Raw genomic sequence first — 13,581 nt, forward strand, 5'->3', positions numbered from 1 at the left:
TCTTCATTTCTAAAATGCATGCATATACATATCCATCTCTAAACTGCCTGAAATAGTCTATCCCCTGGATAAGGCTATTATCTTTCCTGTCTGCTTTATATTTGCATATACCTTTTGTCCCTGCACAATCATCCCAGAACAATTTGCCATATTATTCTGTATGCTGTCCACCCACATTGTATAGAAGAAGGGTCTGTTTATCTTAAAGTCTTCACAGTTATTAAAGCTAATTGAATGCGACAGTGTCAGGATATTGTACTGAGTATTAACAATGCACATGCCCTTGCCTATTAGTGAACTCTCCAGGAGATACTCGTCTGATATAAATGAAAGGTATGTGTACACTCTGTTTAGTTCGTCCTTTTTTGGAAGACTCACTGCCTCTCCCTTTGGAAGGCGCAATTTGTACCCAACACACCTGGAAAATGGACATTTCTTGTTTCTTAGCATAAACACATCTGCACCTGAATATATTTTATGTGCTGTCTGCATGTATGCTTCAAAGTCATCCTTGCTCTTCAGGATGCTTTCCATATACTTTTCAACAGTCTGCATCTTTTTGATCTTCTGTGGGTCTGTTGTCCCTGGGGAAAAGTACTCTGAAAGTGGATTTATCTGGGTCTTTACAATTGTCTCAATGTATTTCTTCTTCTCCTGCATTATAACAGATTTATTCTTCTGCATGAGAACTGTGCCTACTGCGCGCACTGCTTCTACACCATCCTTTTCCTGCAAAACCTCAACTTTCACCATTTTAACGGTCTTTCCTAATGACTCGTCTGTGCTTCTGTATATAATTGGAAGGTCTGGATCTGTTTTGTCTTGGAAGATGCACTGTGCTGTGACAACATCGTATCCTTCTATCTCTTTAAGTGCGCACCCTATAACATGCGAGAATATTTGTCCCCCAAAGACAGGCCGTCCTTCTATTCTAAATGGGTCATTGCACATGTACTGGCCATTTTGCACCTCTGTTTCCATTGAATATTTTTCAATTTTCGTGCATGTTTTTATATTTATTGTTTTGGCAATGCAAAACACAAAAAACAAGGAGAGTTTCAGAGTCCTGAAAAGTATCCACGTACCACGCATACTTTTTTATTTTGTCCATACTCTATTTATATTTTCTGTTTTTAAATTGGTTTATTGATTAATATAAATCTACTGAATCATACATAGCCTATCTAGATCTATTTTGCTGTTGTAGTTGTAATATTTGTTGAATTATCTTCTTTAGTCTTAAATATAAATTATTTATATATTTATAATCAGAGAGATCTATATTTGGAAGGAGGCTACTATTAGCAGCCAGGCATGTTCTAGATACAGCCTGAATAACTTTGTTCTTTAATTTTCTGGAGAGTCTAAATTAAATTTCTTGTGTGAAAAAGTCGCAAATAGTATGTATGGAATATTCATGCTGTAATATTCTTGTTGTCTCTATGTGAGCACTAAAAAGTACAATTATATGGCTATAATATAAATATAAATAACCTAAACTATAGGGCCTTTTAATGCAAAGTGCTTGTATATATTTTAATTAGAAGCTGCATGCTATAATAATTGGGTCTTTGTCTTTATTAAGCCTTCTGGGCGGGTGATCTGGGCTAATCTATGCTCATTAATTAGCTTTATTTTAGATGCTTAAATTAAAAAAAAGACCAAAACACATGCCCAAACACACAAAGAATGCATCTGTAGTGCAAGTAGAATGGTTCTATTCTTCAAATACTTTGCATGCCAAAAGTACCGACTATTTTTTGGACATCTTTTATTTTTGCAAACCAAACGAATAACATTTTCCATCCCAGCCATGCAAAATATAACCAATATAGAGGCTAATCAACATGATTTTTAGTAAAGATACAAATAATTACACATATATAACAAATAAATATTTTTATATCCATGCAGTTAAGCTTTGAAGAACTTAGTAAAAAACAGTTATACCAGCAGCAAACTTTTAAGCTAGTGCAGGATTACTACATACAGCTGTATGGTCAAGCTCCGATCAATGGGGTCATGTCTATGGAACTAAGAGCAATCTATGAAAATTCAACAAAAGTGAAGAGAGGTGTGAAGAACTTATACAGATCAATACGAGAATATTTCATCACATACTATCCACTAATTATAAATGAAACTGTGGCATCCATTATAAAAGACACTAAAGACATAATGCCACAGAATGTAGTAATTGAGCCAATTATTTCATTCATCTATGAGAAAAAAGAAGGCGCAAATGCTATAGGGATTACAACAAAATCACTAGTTACCTTAGGAAGCTCAAAAGATAAGTCTGTAGAAGGAGATTTTATGCCAGGTGATATTGTAATGGTTATAAGGAAAGGACAGACCCATGATCTGTGCAAGAATTACATTGTCAGTGGAATTATTACGGGTAAGAAAAAGTTCAAGTACACACTCATTACTAGCAACAGTAGCTGCATGGCTCTCAGCAAAAAAAATGTAGAAGGGGAATATGTACTTGTTTACGTATCAAACATAATAAGCAGCAAAAGAGAGTACATGGCACTTCTTAAGTTTAGTGACTCCCCATTGGCAAAGCAACTGATGAACCCAACCCCACCAGTAGAAACAGAAAAAAAGAAAGTACTCCAGGCAGTCAAAGAATTCCACATAGACGAGGGATACAAAAGGTTAAATGAAGCACAAAGAAATGCAGTTATTATGTCCCTGAATCAACCACTTACTTTAATACAGGGTCCACCAGGAACAGGAAAAACCCAGACAATTTCCTGCATGATTTCTCAATTTATTCAAAGAGGCATGCAGGTTCTTGTGTGTGCACCAAGTAATATGGCTGTATTTAAGCTTGTTGAAAACAGACATATGTGGGAGCACTTTTTCAAAAATAAAAAGAAATGGGTGCACATTCATAGCAAGAAACCTGAAAAATCAGACGGTGAAGAAAGTGCTCGTAAAAGAAAAGATGAATCTAACAGAAAAATCAGACCAAAAAAAAGAATTATCACAGGAAATTTACTTGGAATACAAAAAGACTTGATAATTGATGAAACTGATTACACTAAATCAGCTGCACTCATTGATGATGCCATGGCAGGGGCTTCTCTTGTTTTCTGTACTCTTTCCATGGCAGCCTCTACGGCAGTTAGCAAAAAAGAATTTCATGTTGTAATTGTTGATGAAGTGTGCCAGTCTATAGAGCCATCAAGCATTATTCCGTTGCAAAACTCTGTACGCCGGCTGGTTTTGGTTGGAGACCCGAAACAACTGCCCCCAACTATTTTCTCCGAGTCAAATGATCTTTCTGTTTCTCTCTTTGAAAGACTGGCAGAAAACATCACTCCACTGATTCTGGACACTCAGTACAGAATGCATAGTGACATATCTTGCTTCCCAAATAAGACATTCTACGCAGGAAGACTAATAGATGGGGTCGTGCTTGAGTCAAATGTTCCCATGGCCCTAGTGGATACAGGCGGAGAACAGAAAAGAAACAGAACAAGTTTGTATAACCCACGTGAAATAGATTTTATAGAAGACTTGCTTCCTTATATTATGGATAAGTACAAGTCAATTGCAATTATCACACCATATAAAGAACAGTCCATTAGACTAAGCGAAAATAGGAGAATCATTAACAGACAGATCACAGTCTCAACAGTCGATGGATTTCAGGGCCAGGAGAAGGATTGCATTATTGTCTCAACTGTGCGTACTAATGGAATTGGGTTTTTAAATGATTATAGGAGAATGAATGTAGCACTTACTAGGGCAAAGTACACAGTTATAATACTTGGGTGTGTTCGTCTTCTGGAAAAAGACAAAATATGGAAGCAATTGGTTGCACACCTAAGGACAAACCTTCAGATATGCACTCGTCTAGAACTTTTCAGAAGACTCACAAATAACTCAAAGATGCAGGGTGAAGGGCAAAAGGCAGAATTAAACGAACTTTTCAGAAGGAAGGCAAGTTCCCCAAAGATACTGTCAAAAGAGCCAGAAGAAGAATTAGAGAGTCCAAAGTCAGAAAGCGCAAAAACCAATGGAATTGATACTGACAATCTAGAAACTGACGATGCTTTAGCTATTAGCATTGTTGGAACAGAGACTGTGTCTGATGAAATAATTCTAGAGAAAAAAGAGCCCATAAATTCAAATATTTCAGAAGTAATTTTTAGCACCGAAGGAACAACCTCTAGTACTGATGCTAATAAGGCTACTGACCCTAATGCTGGGATTTTAGATGATAATTTGCGTAAAATAATAGAAATGCACCTTTTCAAAAGATAATTACAAAGAAGTAAAACAATAGACTTTTCATTACTCTATGTGTCTGAGACTAAATGTATCCTGCTACTCTCTATTGCCATTGATAATGATTTTTGTACTACGCAGACAGTAGCTGCTTCATGAGAAAATATAAAGAAATGTATTCAGTAAATAACCTTTAAAAGAAATTATTATTTTAGGCTTGTATAAATGAATTTGTGAAGAAATATAATAGGAATGGTTAAATTAAGCAGGGCACTTAAAATTTAACTGCATTATATTTAGAGCATTCTATTAGTAAGACTGCTCGGCATAAATTGAAGTATAAAATCTTTCCTACAGAAATATATTTAATTCTGTAGCTTACTTAACAGTCTTGGAAAGTACTACTTTGCAGGATCAAAGATAAATTCGGTGTATATATGCGTGTTTCACATGTATATGCATTTATTTCACATATTCTATTTGTATATTGAAAGAGTCTTTATTTCTGTATTTTCTGGCTGATTAAAGTGCTTTAATTTTCTAAAAGTAAAGTGTATTCTTTTAGTAGTTTATGAACTGGTTTAAATTATTTCAAAATTCACAAAAGAATATTTAAATAGAATCTTACACCAGAGTAAACAAAGAAGCTTAAAGAAATAGCATACACAATAAATGCAGACTAACAAGTATGCATGAATATTTTGATTTAAAGTCCATTGGTAATAGTTAATTTATAGTGCGAAATAGAGGCATACGCACTAAAATGGCTTGGGAGTAGTAGTGGGTAGTAGAGAATCTTTATTATCTTCATTAAAATATTCTTATCTGTGATTCTTACTGTAAATTCGTCTCTATGGTTCTAATATTTTATATTCGGGTTATATATGGAGTGTATTTTAAGCTGTAGTGAATGGTTTAGACAATTCACTAGAGGCATTCTATTCTGTATATTTCTGTTGCTCTAAGGAAAATTAAGAAAAGAGGAAATTTTACCATAATTTAATTCTAACCCGAATATCATTGAATAATCATGCTAGTTTAGTAGTACGCTGAGTGCATGGCTGTGAGAAACAAATATGCAAAGCAGATTCAGAAATAGTCTACAACCATGCAAGAATTCTTAAATATATAAAAATATCTAATTATTCCAGCAATATATACATATAAGGAATGCTTTTGCAGATACATCTACATGAAATGCACTTTATATTTACGTTTTACATAAGATTCTTGCTCTAAAATTATCACTTCTTTGAAGCACTCTTGCTACTGCAGGATAATTCAAAATAAAACAAGCTTAATAGGGATTGCACCAGGCATGCACCCAGAAAGAGTATGGCCAGAATATAAAACCACATGAAAATCTGCAAGAATACGAAATACCAAGAAATTGAAGACAATCTCACAGAAGAAATAATACCCAAAGATATTTCAATTGAAATGCTAAAACCCATTCACATAACAAGGCACATCTATATTGAATAAGACTTGCAAGCCAAGGCACTTCCGCCTAATATGGCCCTAATCAATTCTGAACATTTAATTTCGGGAGCACCAAATATATAAATATGAAAATGGCAATTAAGCACAGCAGAATGGCAGTTAGTACAATACTCCCATATATTGTGTTTCTTCTTTCTGGTGGATTTCCTGCAGGAAATAGAGGGTCTTCATTTGGAATCGATGAATTTTCTGGGACCTCATACGGGTGATCATCGCTTGTCATAGCCCCGTGAAATAGTCCAAATATATTCTAGCATCTGCCAATCAAATTTCCATTAAGGAGAAGAAAGAGAAAATATCACATGGTATTTACTTAAATATGAAAGATTTCTTCAATATTTTTCAGCTCTTTCATTAGTTCTCCTATGTTCTTTACTACAATTGGCTTATTTTCGTGGCACTCCTTTATGTTCAGTTTCTCCAAATCGTAGTTGAGCTTTTGAATATCTAACAGGCAAGGAGGCTTATTCGTCATGGGTACTTTCTGTTTCTGCTTATGAACATACGGGCAGTCTGCCTTTCTGCATCCACCGTGCGTCTCCCAGTAGCACTCCACAGCGGGCTTTTCTTTTACTTGATAGTCCGAGTGTTTGTTTGGGCAGGACTCATCGCAGTCAAGCCCGTTTTTCCAATTATTGCACACTGCTTGGCTGTGCTTTGCCTCCTGGCTGTGCCTGTACGCGCAATTCATGCCACGGGCGCAGTTAGAAGTCATGAAGTAGAAGCAGTCCTCTCTCATTACTTTCGCTATGGTGGCAACAAATTTTTATAATTATATAAACATAAGGCCATACAGCAACTCCAAGTCCTGCTGATCTGATTCCTTCAGAAAGGACCCGTCTATCAGGCTTTTCATGAAGAATGTTCTAAAAGTCTCTGTCTCTTTCAATCTTCTTGCCTTTTTGATCTTTTTCTGCCTGTACAGTCCCAAAATATTTTTCATAGTGACCTTAATTAAGACACTCTCTTTCTTCCCTATAACAGTAAGGATAACCAATGGTTTTACCACATTCATTTCATGCCCATAGAAGTATCCTATTGCCATGCCCAGATTGTATATTTCTTTGATGGTTTTTTTGGAAAGTGTGTTCACGTGTTCTTCAATTGCGTGGTATAAATAGTCCATTGCAGCTCCTTTGTGGCTTCCTGTGCAGCTGTTATAGATAGACTGTACTAATGTAGGGTAGTAGACATTAAATGTGTTCTCTGCAATGCACAGGCGAATTGCCACTTTGAAGATTTCTTCAATGTGCCATACTTTTCTTATTATTTGCTTGTAGAGTGCTCTTTGTGCCTCGTAGTAGTCTGTGCTTGTGGTGATTATGCTAAATATCTTTTTCTTTAGTGATGTATTCATGCCGTACTTTACAGCAACCACTTCATCTGCGTCTGTGGCTGTGCTAATGACATCTGTGTTTGTGTGCGTGTACCTAGAGAGAATCCCTGCTATGGTCGATTTTACACTGTTCATTTCTTCCTGGAGATAGTTTCTATATGGGTTACGACCATTTTTAATCATCTTAACAGACTCTTTAATAAATCTCAAAAGAACACTAGGCTCAGATTCTTCTTCCTTCTCTAGCTTAGATATCACAGAGGCAGTGCCAGCATCAATCAAAGAGAGAGTGGATGCATCCAACCCACTACTACACATCTGCAATATTCGCAGAACAGAGAGCATGTCGTTGCGCTTTAAAAGGCCCTGCACTTTCGTGTTTATGAATGCATCATCCACCATGCCGTAGTTGAATATGTAGCAGTATAAGCTTAGGTCATCTACCTTTGCTATTATTTCTTCAACAATTGACTTGTCCAAGGCAGAGTATATTAGCTTCAGAAGTGATGAAATTGCAAGTAAATTACTTTCTATTTCTGTCTGCGACAAGATTCTAATTATTGCAGATGCTGTTGTCTTGCTGTTTTTCTCGTATAATTTCTCTATTTCCTTGAAGACACTTGGCAGTGTGCTGACTGACAGCTTGTTGCACGCTAAAACTACGTTGTCCATTAATGAATTTTCTTCTTGGATTTTTTTTTAATTAATAGATCCTCGTCTTCTTCGTTTTGTAGTCGCCTGGATTTTCTTATGGCTATGACAGGCTCAGTCTTATATTCAACTTCATCAATTGTTGCACGGCGTGTCAGGAAGTGCACAAGTGGTGCAGTTGTGTGCGTAAATGGAAAGAGTTCTTTTGCTCTTTTGTATAGCTGAACTAGACTCATAAATTTGCTAAAAATAATACAGTTAAATAAGTGCAACGGAATGTGACTGCACAAAATATCCAAGAATATTGAAAAATAACCGTCTCTAAATGCTCTTTATTTTGTATTCTGGTGATCATGGGTGTTTACACTGTGGATTTAAACTATGCCAATGACTCAAATAATAGGATTAGTAGTGGAGACTTTACATAGGGAATTGCAGCCTTAAAGCACGCCTTCAGTGAGACAAGTATTTCATTCTCTTCCTCCGTGGTAAGTTGCTCTCTATGCGGGAGTTCAATGTACATAAAGGCAATGGAGAATACTTTGCTGTAGAACTGTATAAGAAATGGGCTGGTCAGAAGGGATGCCTTCATTATATTGGACATGGCACTTTCCAAGGACTCTGTATACTGCGAGACATTCTCTTCATTAATTACACTTTGAAATTCGCTGTCTATCTTTTCAGTGATAAACATACGTACGCCTGTGACAAAGCTAAGTAGAATCTGCTTAATGCGCCATTCACTGTACTGCGAGCACAAGAAGTACTCCACTGCATACAAAGAGTACACAAGCCTAAAGACAATTCGAATCTCAGAGATGGTCTTTGCTGAGAAGAACATTGAAAGAGGCTCTTTCAAGGAAAGCGTAATATCAAGGCCCTGCAGCAGTGACAGATCTTCAATATTTCGCATACGCCGGGCATCATTTATCTCCAAAAGGGTTTTTGCCAAAGAGACTTCATTATGCACAAAAGTAACAGGAGAGGCCCTTACGCCTTCAATGTTTTCCAGAAGGAATGTGCAGTCTCCTAAAAAGGACATAGACGGAGAGTCTACATGCTCCTCATATGCAGAGTACCCAGCACTTCCCTTTCTCATTAGGTAGTTCACAAGGGAAATATCCTTCTTCCCTGGAGTGCAAATCATGCGAGAACCCATTTCCTGGAAGAGTTCTGCGTACCGGCTGACATCCAAGCCAATTCTGCTGAATAATTCAGAGACACCCTCCTTCCAGCACCTTTTCACAGAAGGACACTCACTGATCTGTGCGTAGTACGCATGAAGCTCTGCTTCGTTTATTATGGTGGATCTTCTGTCTAAGCACACGGAAAGAATATTCTTTGTGTAATGTATTTCTGTCTCTCCTGCAGATCTTCTTATCTTTGAGATCTTCCCTAGCTCAACTAGCTTAAGTATGTACCCAGCCAGGTACTGCGGAATATCTTCTCTTATCCTGTAGTGACTGCTCCAAAAGCACTCTGCATAATCGTATGTATGCCTTTCCTCAAAGTACCCAGAAGTGTCAAGACCCTCAACCAAACGGACAAGTATTCTGTTCATTGGGGCACTCAGGGAGCATATTATCCTTGGGGACTGCAGTCTGCTCCTAAGCACGGCATCCAGCAGAAATAAATCACCGACTTTTCTGGACTCTTCAAGTACCTCAGTCAGCGCAGAGAACAGCTCAATCTCCTTCTGGAAAATAAAAGGAAGGGCTTCAATCTGGACAGGTGCTTGGTCTGCCTCTCTTTTTATCTGGTCAACCTTGCACAGATACACTTGAATTTCCTCTTCTACTGCCTGAAACAAGTGCTTTCTTATGAAACCGCTTGAGAAATATGCAGTTTCAACGTAATATCGGCACTTCTTTATGCCTGCAATAATTACAAGCAGTTCACGCACTATTTGCAGACTGTTCTTGGATACGGACGAATTCACAAAAGTATCCACTTCACACTCATTTGACTGCCTGATTTTAATCGCCTTGCAGTCAATTCCTGCCAAAGCAAATAATAAATCAGAGAGCAAAGGGCTACTCCGGGTCTTCACAGATTCCATGCGCGTGCAAAAATGAAAAACCAATTAATATTATGTTTTGCACTACAATATAAATATATTTTATTTTCGAACATTTTGTTTATAATGAAGATAGAAACAACAAGTTTAGTCTCATTCAGTCCAGTCGGATCATTAGCTGCGCTGGGAACAAAAGCAAAAATATTGAATAGCGACTTCTCCTCGGATTCTGTGCTTCACATACGGAATACAGAGACAGATGAGACAATTTTCACTAAGGTTGTGCCTTCCAGGTTTAACAGGCTGGAGTGGGGAATGTATGGGGATAAAGTGTTTGTGGCTGGAGGGCTAGATGCAGGGAATGTTACAATACTCGATGCAACATGCCTGCTTAGTGACGAAAAAGCAGAGCCAAGAGAGCTTGTGTTCAAGAATCATGTAAAGACAGATGACGACATTCTGGGAATTGACTTTGCAGGTGCAATGCCGGTGCTGACAACTGGATCGTACTCTGGGAAGATAATGCTCTGGAACCTAAGAACCCTTGATAAGCCAATGGCCCCAGGAATAACCACAAAGTTTGAAGGAATTAGCTGCCTGCAGTGGAACAAGAATATGCCACAGATTCTGGCTGTAGGAACAACAGACGGAATGGTAAGCATTCTTGACCTAAGAGGAAAGAGCGAAGTGACACGAATTGGAGATGCATACTTCTCCAAGTCTGAGATAACCTCCCTGCAGTGGGACCCAAACCCAAATAGTGCACAGCTGGCTGTTTCATCATCTGCACACAGCTCAGTCATTCTTTACGACCTGAGAATATCCAGGGGCACTCCCAGGCTAGAAGGACACTCTGAGGGAATTCTCAACTGCAAGTGGTCCAGGCACGATCCATCGCTGATTGTTACGTGTGGAAGAGACAACTCAGTTATAGCATGGGATGCGAATACGTATAAGAAAAGGGGTGTGATGGTTGAAGATTCCGTCTTTGACTTTGCATTCAGCCCTGAGAACCCAGATATGATTGCATACTCCTCATACAACGGGTATGTGGTCATGGATACGCTCACCTCCTTGAATGCCAGGTCGCCTTTCTTGGATAAAATTCCAGAGTGGCAGAAGCAGGGCGCAGGAATGTGCTTTACCAGCCAGGGGATTTTTGTCTCAGAAGAGAAAGGCCCTCGTCTCAGAAAGTGGGTTAGCGATGTGAACAAGAACTCGTACGAGTGGAAGGTGCTTGATGCATACGAGAAAGAGCACCCAAGAAGGGAAATCATGAAGATTCTCAACTCCACTGGGGAGAAAAGCCCAATCCTTGAGCAGGCTAAAGAGGAAGAGGAAGGTGAAGATGAGAAAAAGAGTGATGAGAGCTCTCTGAAGATCGATGAAGAAGACCCAATCACGGAGAAGCTCATTCAAGGAAACTTTTCTTCTGCTTTCTCACTGGCTCTTGCAGAAAATGCACACTTGGCTGCTCTCATTGCACTGTGCGACGGACCCAATGTTCTTAAAAGAGAAAAGGAAAGGATTCTTAAGGCACCAGGCGCATCCTCAAGCTTCTTGCTGGTTCTTTCAATTTTGTCAGGTGACTACAGCGGACTTATAAAGAATAATGTGGATTGGACGGTTATTGTGAAAATACTTGGAAGCCACTGTGCAGACGAAGAGTTTATTCCTAAGGTGCGTGCAGTAGCTGAGTGCCTCGAGAAGAAAGACCCAGACTCTGCAAAGATATGCTACCTAATTGCACGGGATGTCCAGAAGTACCAGGAAATAGAAGAGAGAAAGACAGAAAAGCCAAAGACCATCTTTGAGGCAGTCCAGTTCTTCAAGAACTTTGACAAAGTATTTGCTGTTGTGGAAAGAGGCGCACTTCTAATGAACCAAAAGATCTCTATAGATGAAAATACAATCGAGTATCTGAAGCACCTCATGGACAGAGGAGAAAAGAAGAGAGTCCTTTCCTTCATAAAGTCACTTAACCCAAAGTCAGCACAAGCAGCAGAAGAAGAGCTAAACCTTCCAAGTACATCTGCACCCGGTAGAACACAGAATGCAAATGTGCACCAGCAAGTAAACAGCATGAACATACACCAAAGAACACCGCAGCCATTCGCAGGGCAGGGACAGCCAAAACCAAACCCATACACACCGCATGCACCAATGCCACAGAAGCCAAACACAATGCCTTCAGCCTCTCCGTTTGCTGCAGGCCCAGCAACAAGCAATTTATATAGCAGAGATGCAGGCGCAGCACCCTTCCCACCACAGGCACAAAAGCAAAGTGCACCGCAGCATGAGCAGCCGCAAAGCTTCTTCTCACAGCCACGCATGGCCATGCCAGGAATGACCCCAGGATATACTGCAAACCCGGCAAACCACCAGCAGAACACAGTCTCTGCAGTGCCCGCCCCAAACATTGGAGGCAGAACAGGACCAAAAGTATCCTTTGCAAAGCCACAAATGCCAGAGTCACCCTTAAATCGAGTGGCAGCACAGTCCTATCATAACATGCCAGGGCCAGCCTATCATAATACACCAGCAAATGGGCCAGCAATGCCAAATATGCCAATGGGCAGTCAAAGCATACCAAACAGACCGAATATGCCAGCCAGACCAAGTATGCCCATGCAGCAGCCAATGCAAAATATGCCTACAAGCAGTCAATCTACGCCTATGCCAAATATGCCAGCCAGACCAAGTATGCCAAATATGCCAATGCAACAGCCAATGAGTGGACAGAGTATGCAGAATATGCCATCCAGACCAAATATGCCAAATATGCCAATGCAACAGCCAATGAGTGGTCAGAATGTGCCCATGCGCACTGCTCCATTAAGGCAGCCTGAGTTTCAATTTGGTGCAGGCGGCAGTCAAACTCCCTCGCATGGAAGTGGTGAAGTCCCTAGAATGCCATATATGCCTAGCAGTGCAGTAAATACTCCTGGAATGCAGGGAGGAATGGGTACACCAATGAAGCCTGCATTTACACCAATGAGTGACAGAGTGGGCACACCCTACCCAGATGCACCGCAGGAATATGCACGCCCTGGAATGAACCACCATAATCCATTCCCAGGAATGGGTCACTCTGCGCGAGCACAGCAGCAGAAACAGCCAGAGCTTGTTGTAACACCAGAAATGGAGAAGACGTATGCAGACCTGTCTAAGCTAATTGACTTCCTGTTGGGAATGATTCATAATAAGAAGGGTGCATTAAAGGGATGGCTTCTTAAGTCAATTGACCCAAAGATTGTTATTCTGAGAAAGCATCTTTCGGAGAAAAAGTGGTCATCTAATTTCCTCACACGAATGGATGGATTCCTGCATAAAATATCCGAAATGGGAATATCTGAGGGATCATCAGTGCCTGTGTCAGCAGAGCAGCTGGATGCCATCCGTAAAGAAGGCGATGCTATTTGTGCAACTAGGCCATATGGCACAGAGATTGAGATATGGATGCCTGCTATATACAGTCTCTTGAAGGTGGCCCTACACTAAAATAAATCAAATGTGATTTCTTGTCTATTCATTGTCTGTGCTGCGGTTATTTCATGGGAAATCCAACAGAATTATTTTTCATGCGAAAGCACCAGATACAGCCTAATACTAACTTTATATGTGAATTATGCTGTGGCTGCCATTAAAGGCTCTTTTTCTGGTATTTCTGCAGAGTTTCTGGTCTATTAATTACTTAGCAAGAAGAGTGGAATATAAGGCTACATATACTGCCAGATAAATGCTGAATGCACTAGTAATATGGCACATAAATGTGAAAATATTCAAAGTCTGTGTGGAATAAGCACTTCTTGCTATTCAAGAGGCTAAGCAG

The 13,581-nt window shown here is 39.5% G+C and overlaps 8 protein-coding genes across 8 annotated transcripts; 2 read left to right on the forward strand and 6 right to left on the reverse strand.

Moving 5' to 3' along the window:
• Positions 1–57: 57 nt before the first annotated feature.
• On the reverse strand, positions 58–1,092 carry NESG_01218 (uncharacterized protein; the record flags this gene model as incomplete). Its single annotated transcript, XM_053048853.1, has 1 exon — positions 58–1,092. The coding sequence occupies one exon, from the start codon at positions 1,090–1,092 to the stop codon at positions 58–60; it is 1,035 nt and encodes a 344-aa protein (XP_052904658.1).
• An 816-nt stretch (positions 1,093–1,908) lies between these two features.
• Positions 1,909–4,278, forward strand: NESG_01219 (uncharacterized protein; the record flags this gene model as incomplete). The annotated part of the gene is made up of 1 exon (XM_053048854.1): positions 1,909–4,278. One exon carries the CDS (start codon positions 1,909–1,911, stop codon positions 4,276–4,278), a length of 2,370 nt encoding a protein of 789 aa, XP_052904659.1.
• A 1,489-nt stretch (positions 4,279–5,767) lies between these two features.
• NESG_01220 (uncharacterized protein) lies at positions 5,768–5,968 on the reverse strand (the record flags this gene model as incomplete). The annotated part of the gene is made up of 1 exon (XM_053048855.1): positions 5,768–5,968. The coding sequence occupies one exon, from the start codon at positions 5,966–5,968 to the stop codon at positions 5,768–5,770; it is 201 nt and encodes a 66-aa protein (XP_052904660.1).
• Positions 5,969–6,058: 90 nt separating this feature from the next.
• NESG_01221 (uncharacterized protein) lies at positions 6,059–6,484 on the reverse strand (the record flags this gene model as incomplete). Its single annotated transcript, XM_053048856.1, has 1 exon — positions 6,059–6,484. One exon carries the CDS (start codon positions 6,482–6,484, stop codon positions 6,059–6,061), a length of 426 nt encoding a protein of 141 aa, XP_052904661.1.
• Positions 6,485–6,517: 33 nt separating this feature from the next.
• NESG_01222 (uncharacterized protein) lies at positions 6,518–7,753 on the reverse strand (the record flags this gene model as incomplete). The annotated part of the gene is made up of 1 exon (XM_053048857.1): positions 6,518–7,753. One exon carries the CDS (start codon positions 7,751–7,753, stop codon positions 6,518–6,520), a length of 1,236 nt encoding a protein of 411 aa, XP_052904662.1.
• On the reverse strand, positions 7,753–7,968 carry NESG_01223 (uncharacterized protein; the record flags this gene model as incomplete). Its single annotated transcript, XM_053048858.1, has 1 exon — positions 7,753–7,968. One exon carries the CDS (start codon positions 7,966–7,968, stop codon positions 7,753–7,755), a length of 216 nt encoding a protein of 71 aa, XP_052904663.1.
• Positions 7,969–8,111: 143 nt separating this feature from the next.
• On the reverse strand, positions 8,112–9,791 carry NESG_01224 (uncharacterized protein; the record flags this gene model as incomplete). The annotated part of the gene is made up of 1 exon (XM_053048859.1): positions 8,112–9,791. The coding sequence occupies one exon, from the start codon at positions 9,789–9,791 to the stop codon at positions 8,112–8,114; it is 1,680 nt and encodes a 559-aa protein (XP_052904664.1).
• Positions 9,792–9,875: 84 nt separating this feature from the next.
• NESG_01225 (uncharacterized protein) lies at positions 9,876–13,250 on the forward strand (the record flags this gene model as incomplete). The annotated part of the gene is made up of 1 exon (XM_053048860.1): positions 9,876–13,250. One exon carries the CDS (start codon positions 9,876–9,878, stop codon positions 13,248–13,250), a length of 3,375 nt encoding a protein of 1,124 aa, XP_052904665.1.
• Between the last annotated feature and the right edge of the window lie 331 nt (positions 13,251–13,581).

This window comes from Nematocida ausubeli (assembly GCF_000738915.1).
Source record: "Nematocida ausubeli strain ERTm6 chromosome Unknown supercont2.3, whole genome shotgun sequence".
Lineage (NCBI taxonomy): Eukaryota > Fungi > Microsporidia > Nematocida > Nematocida ausubeli.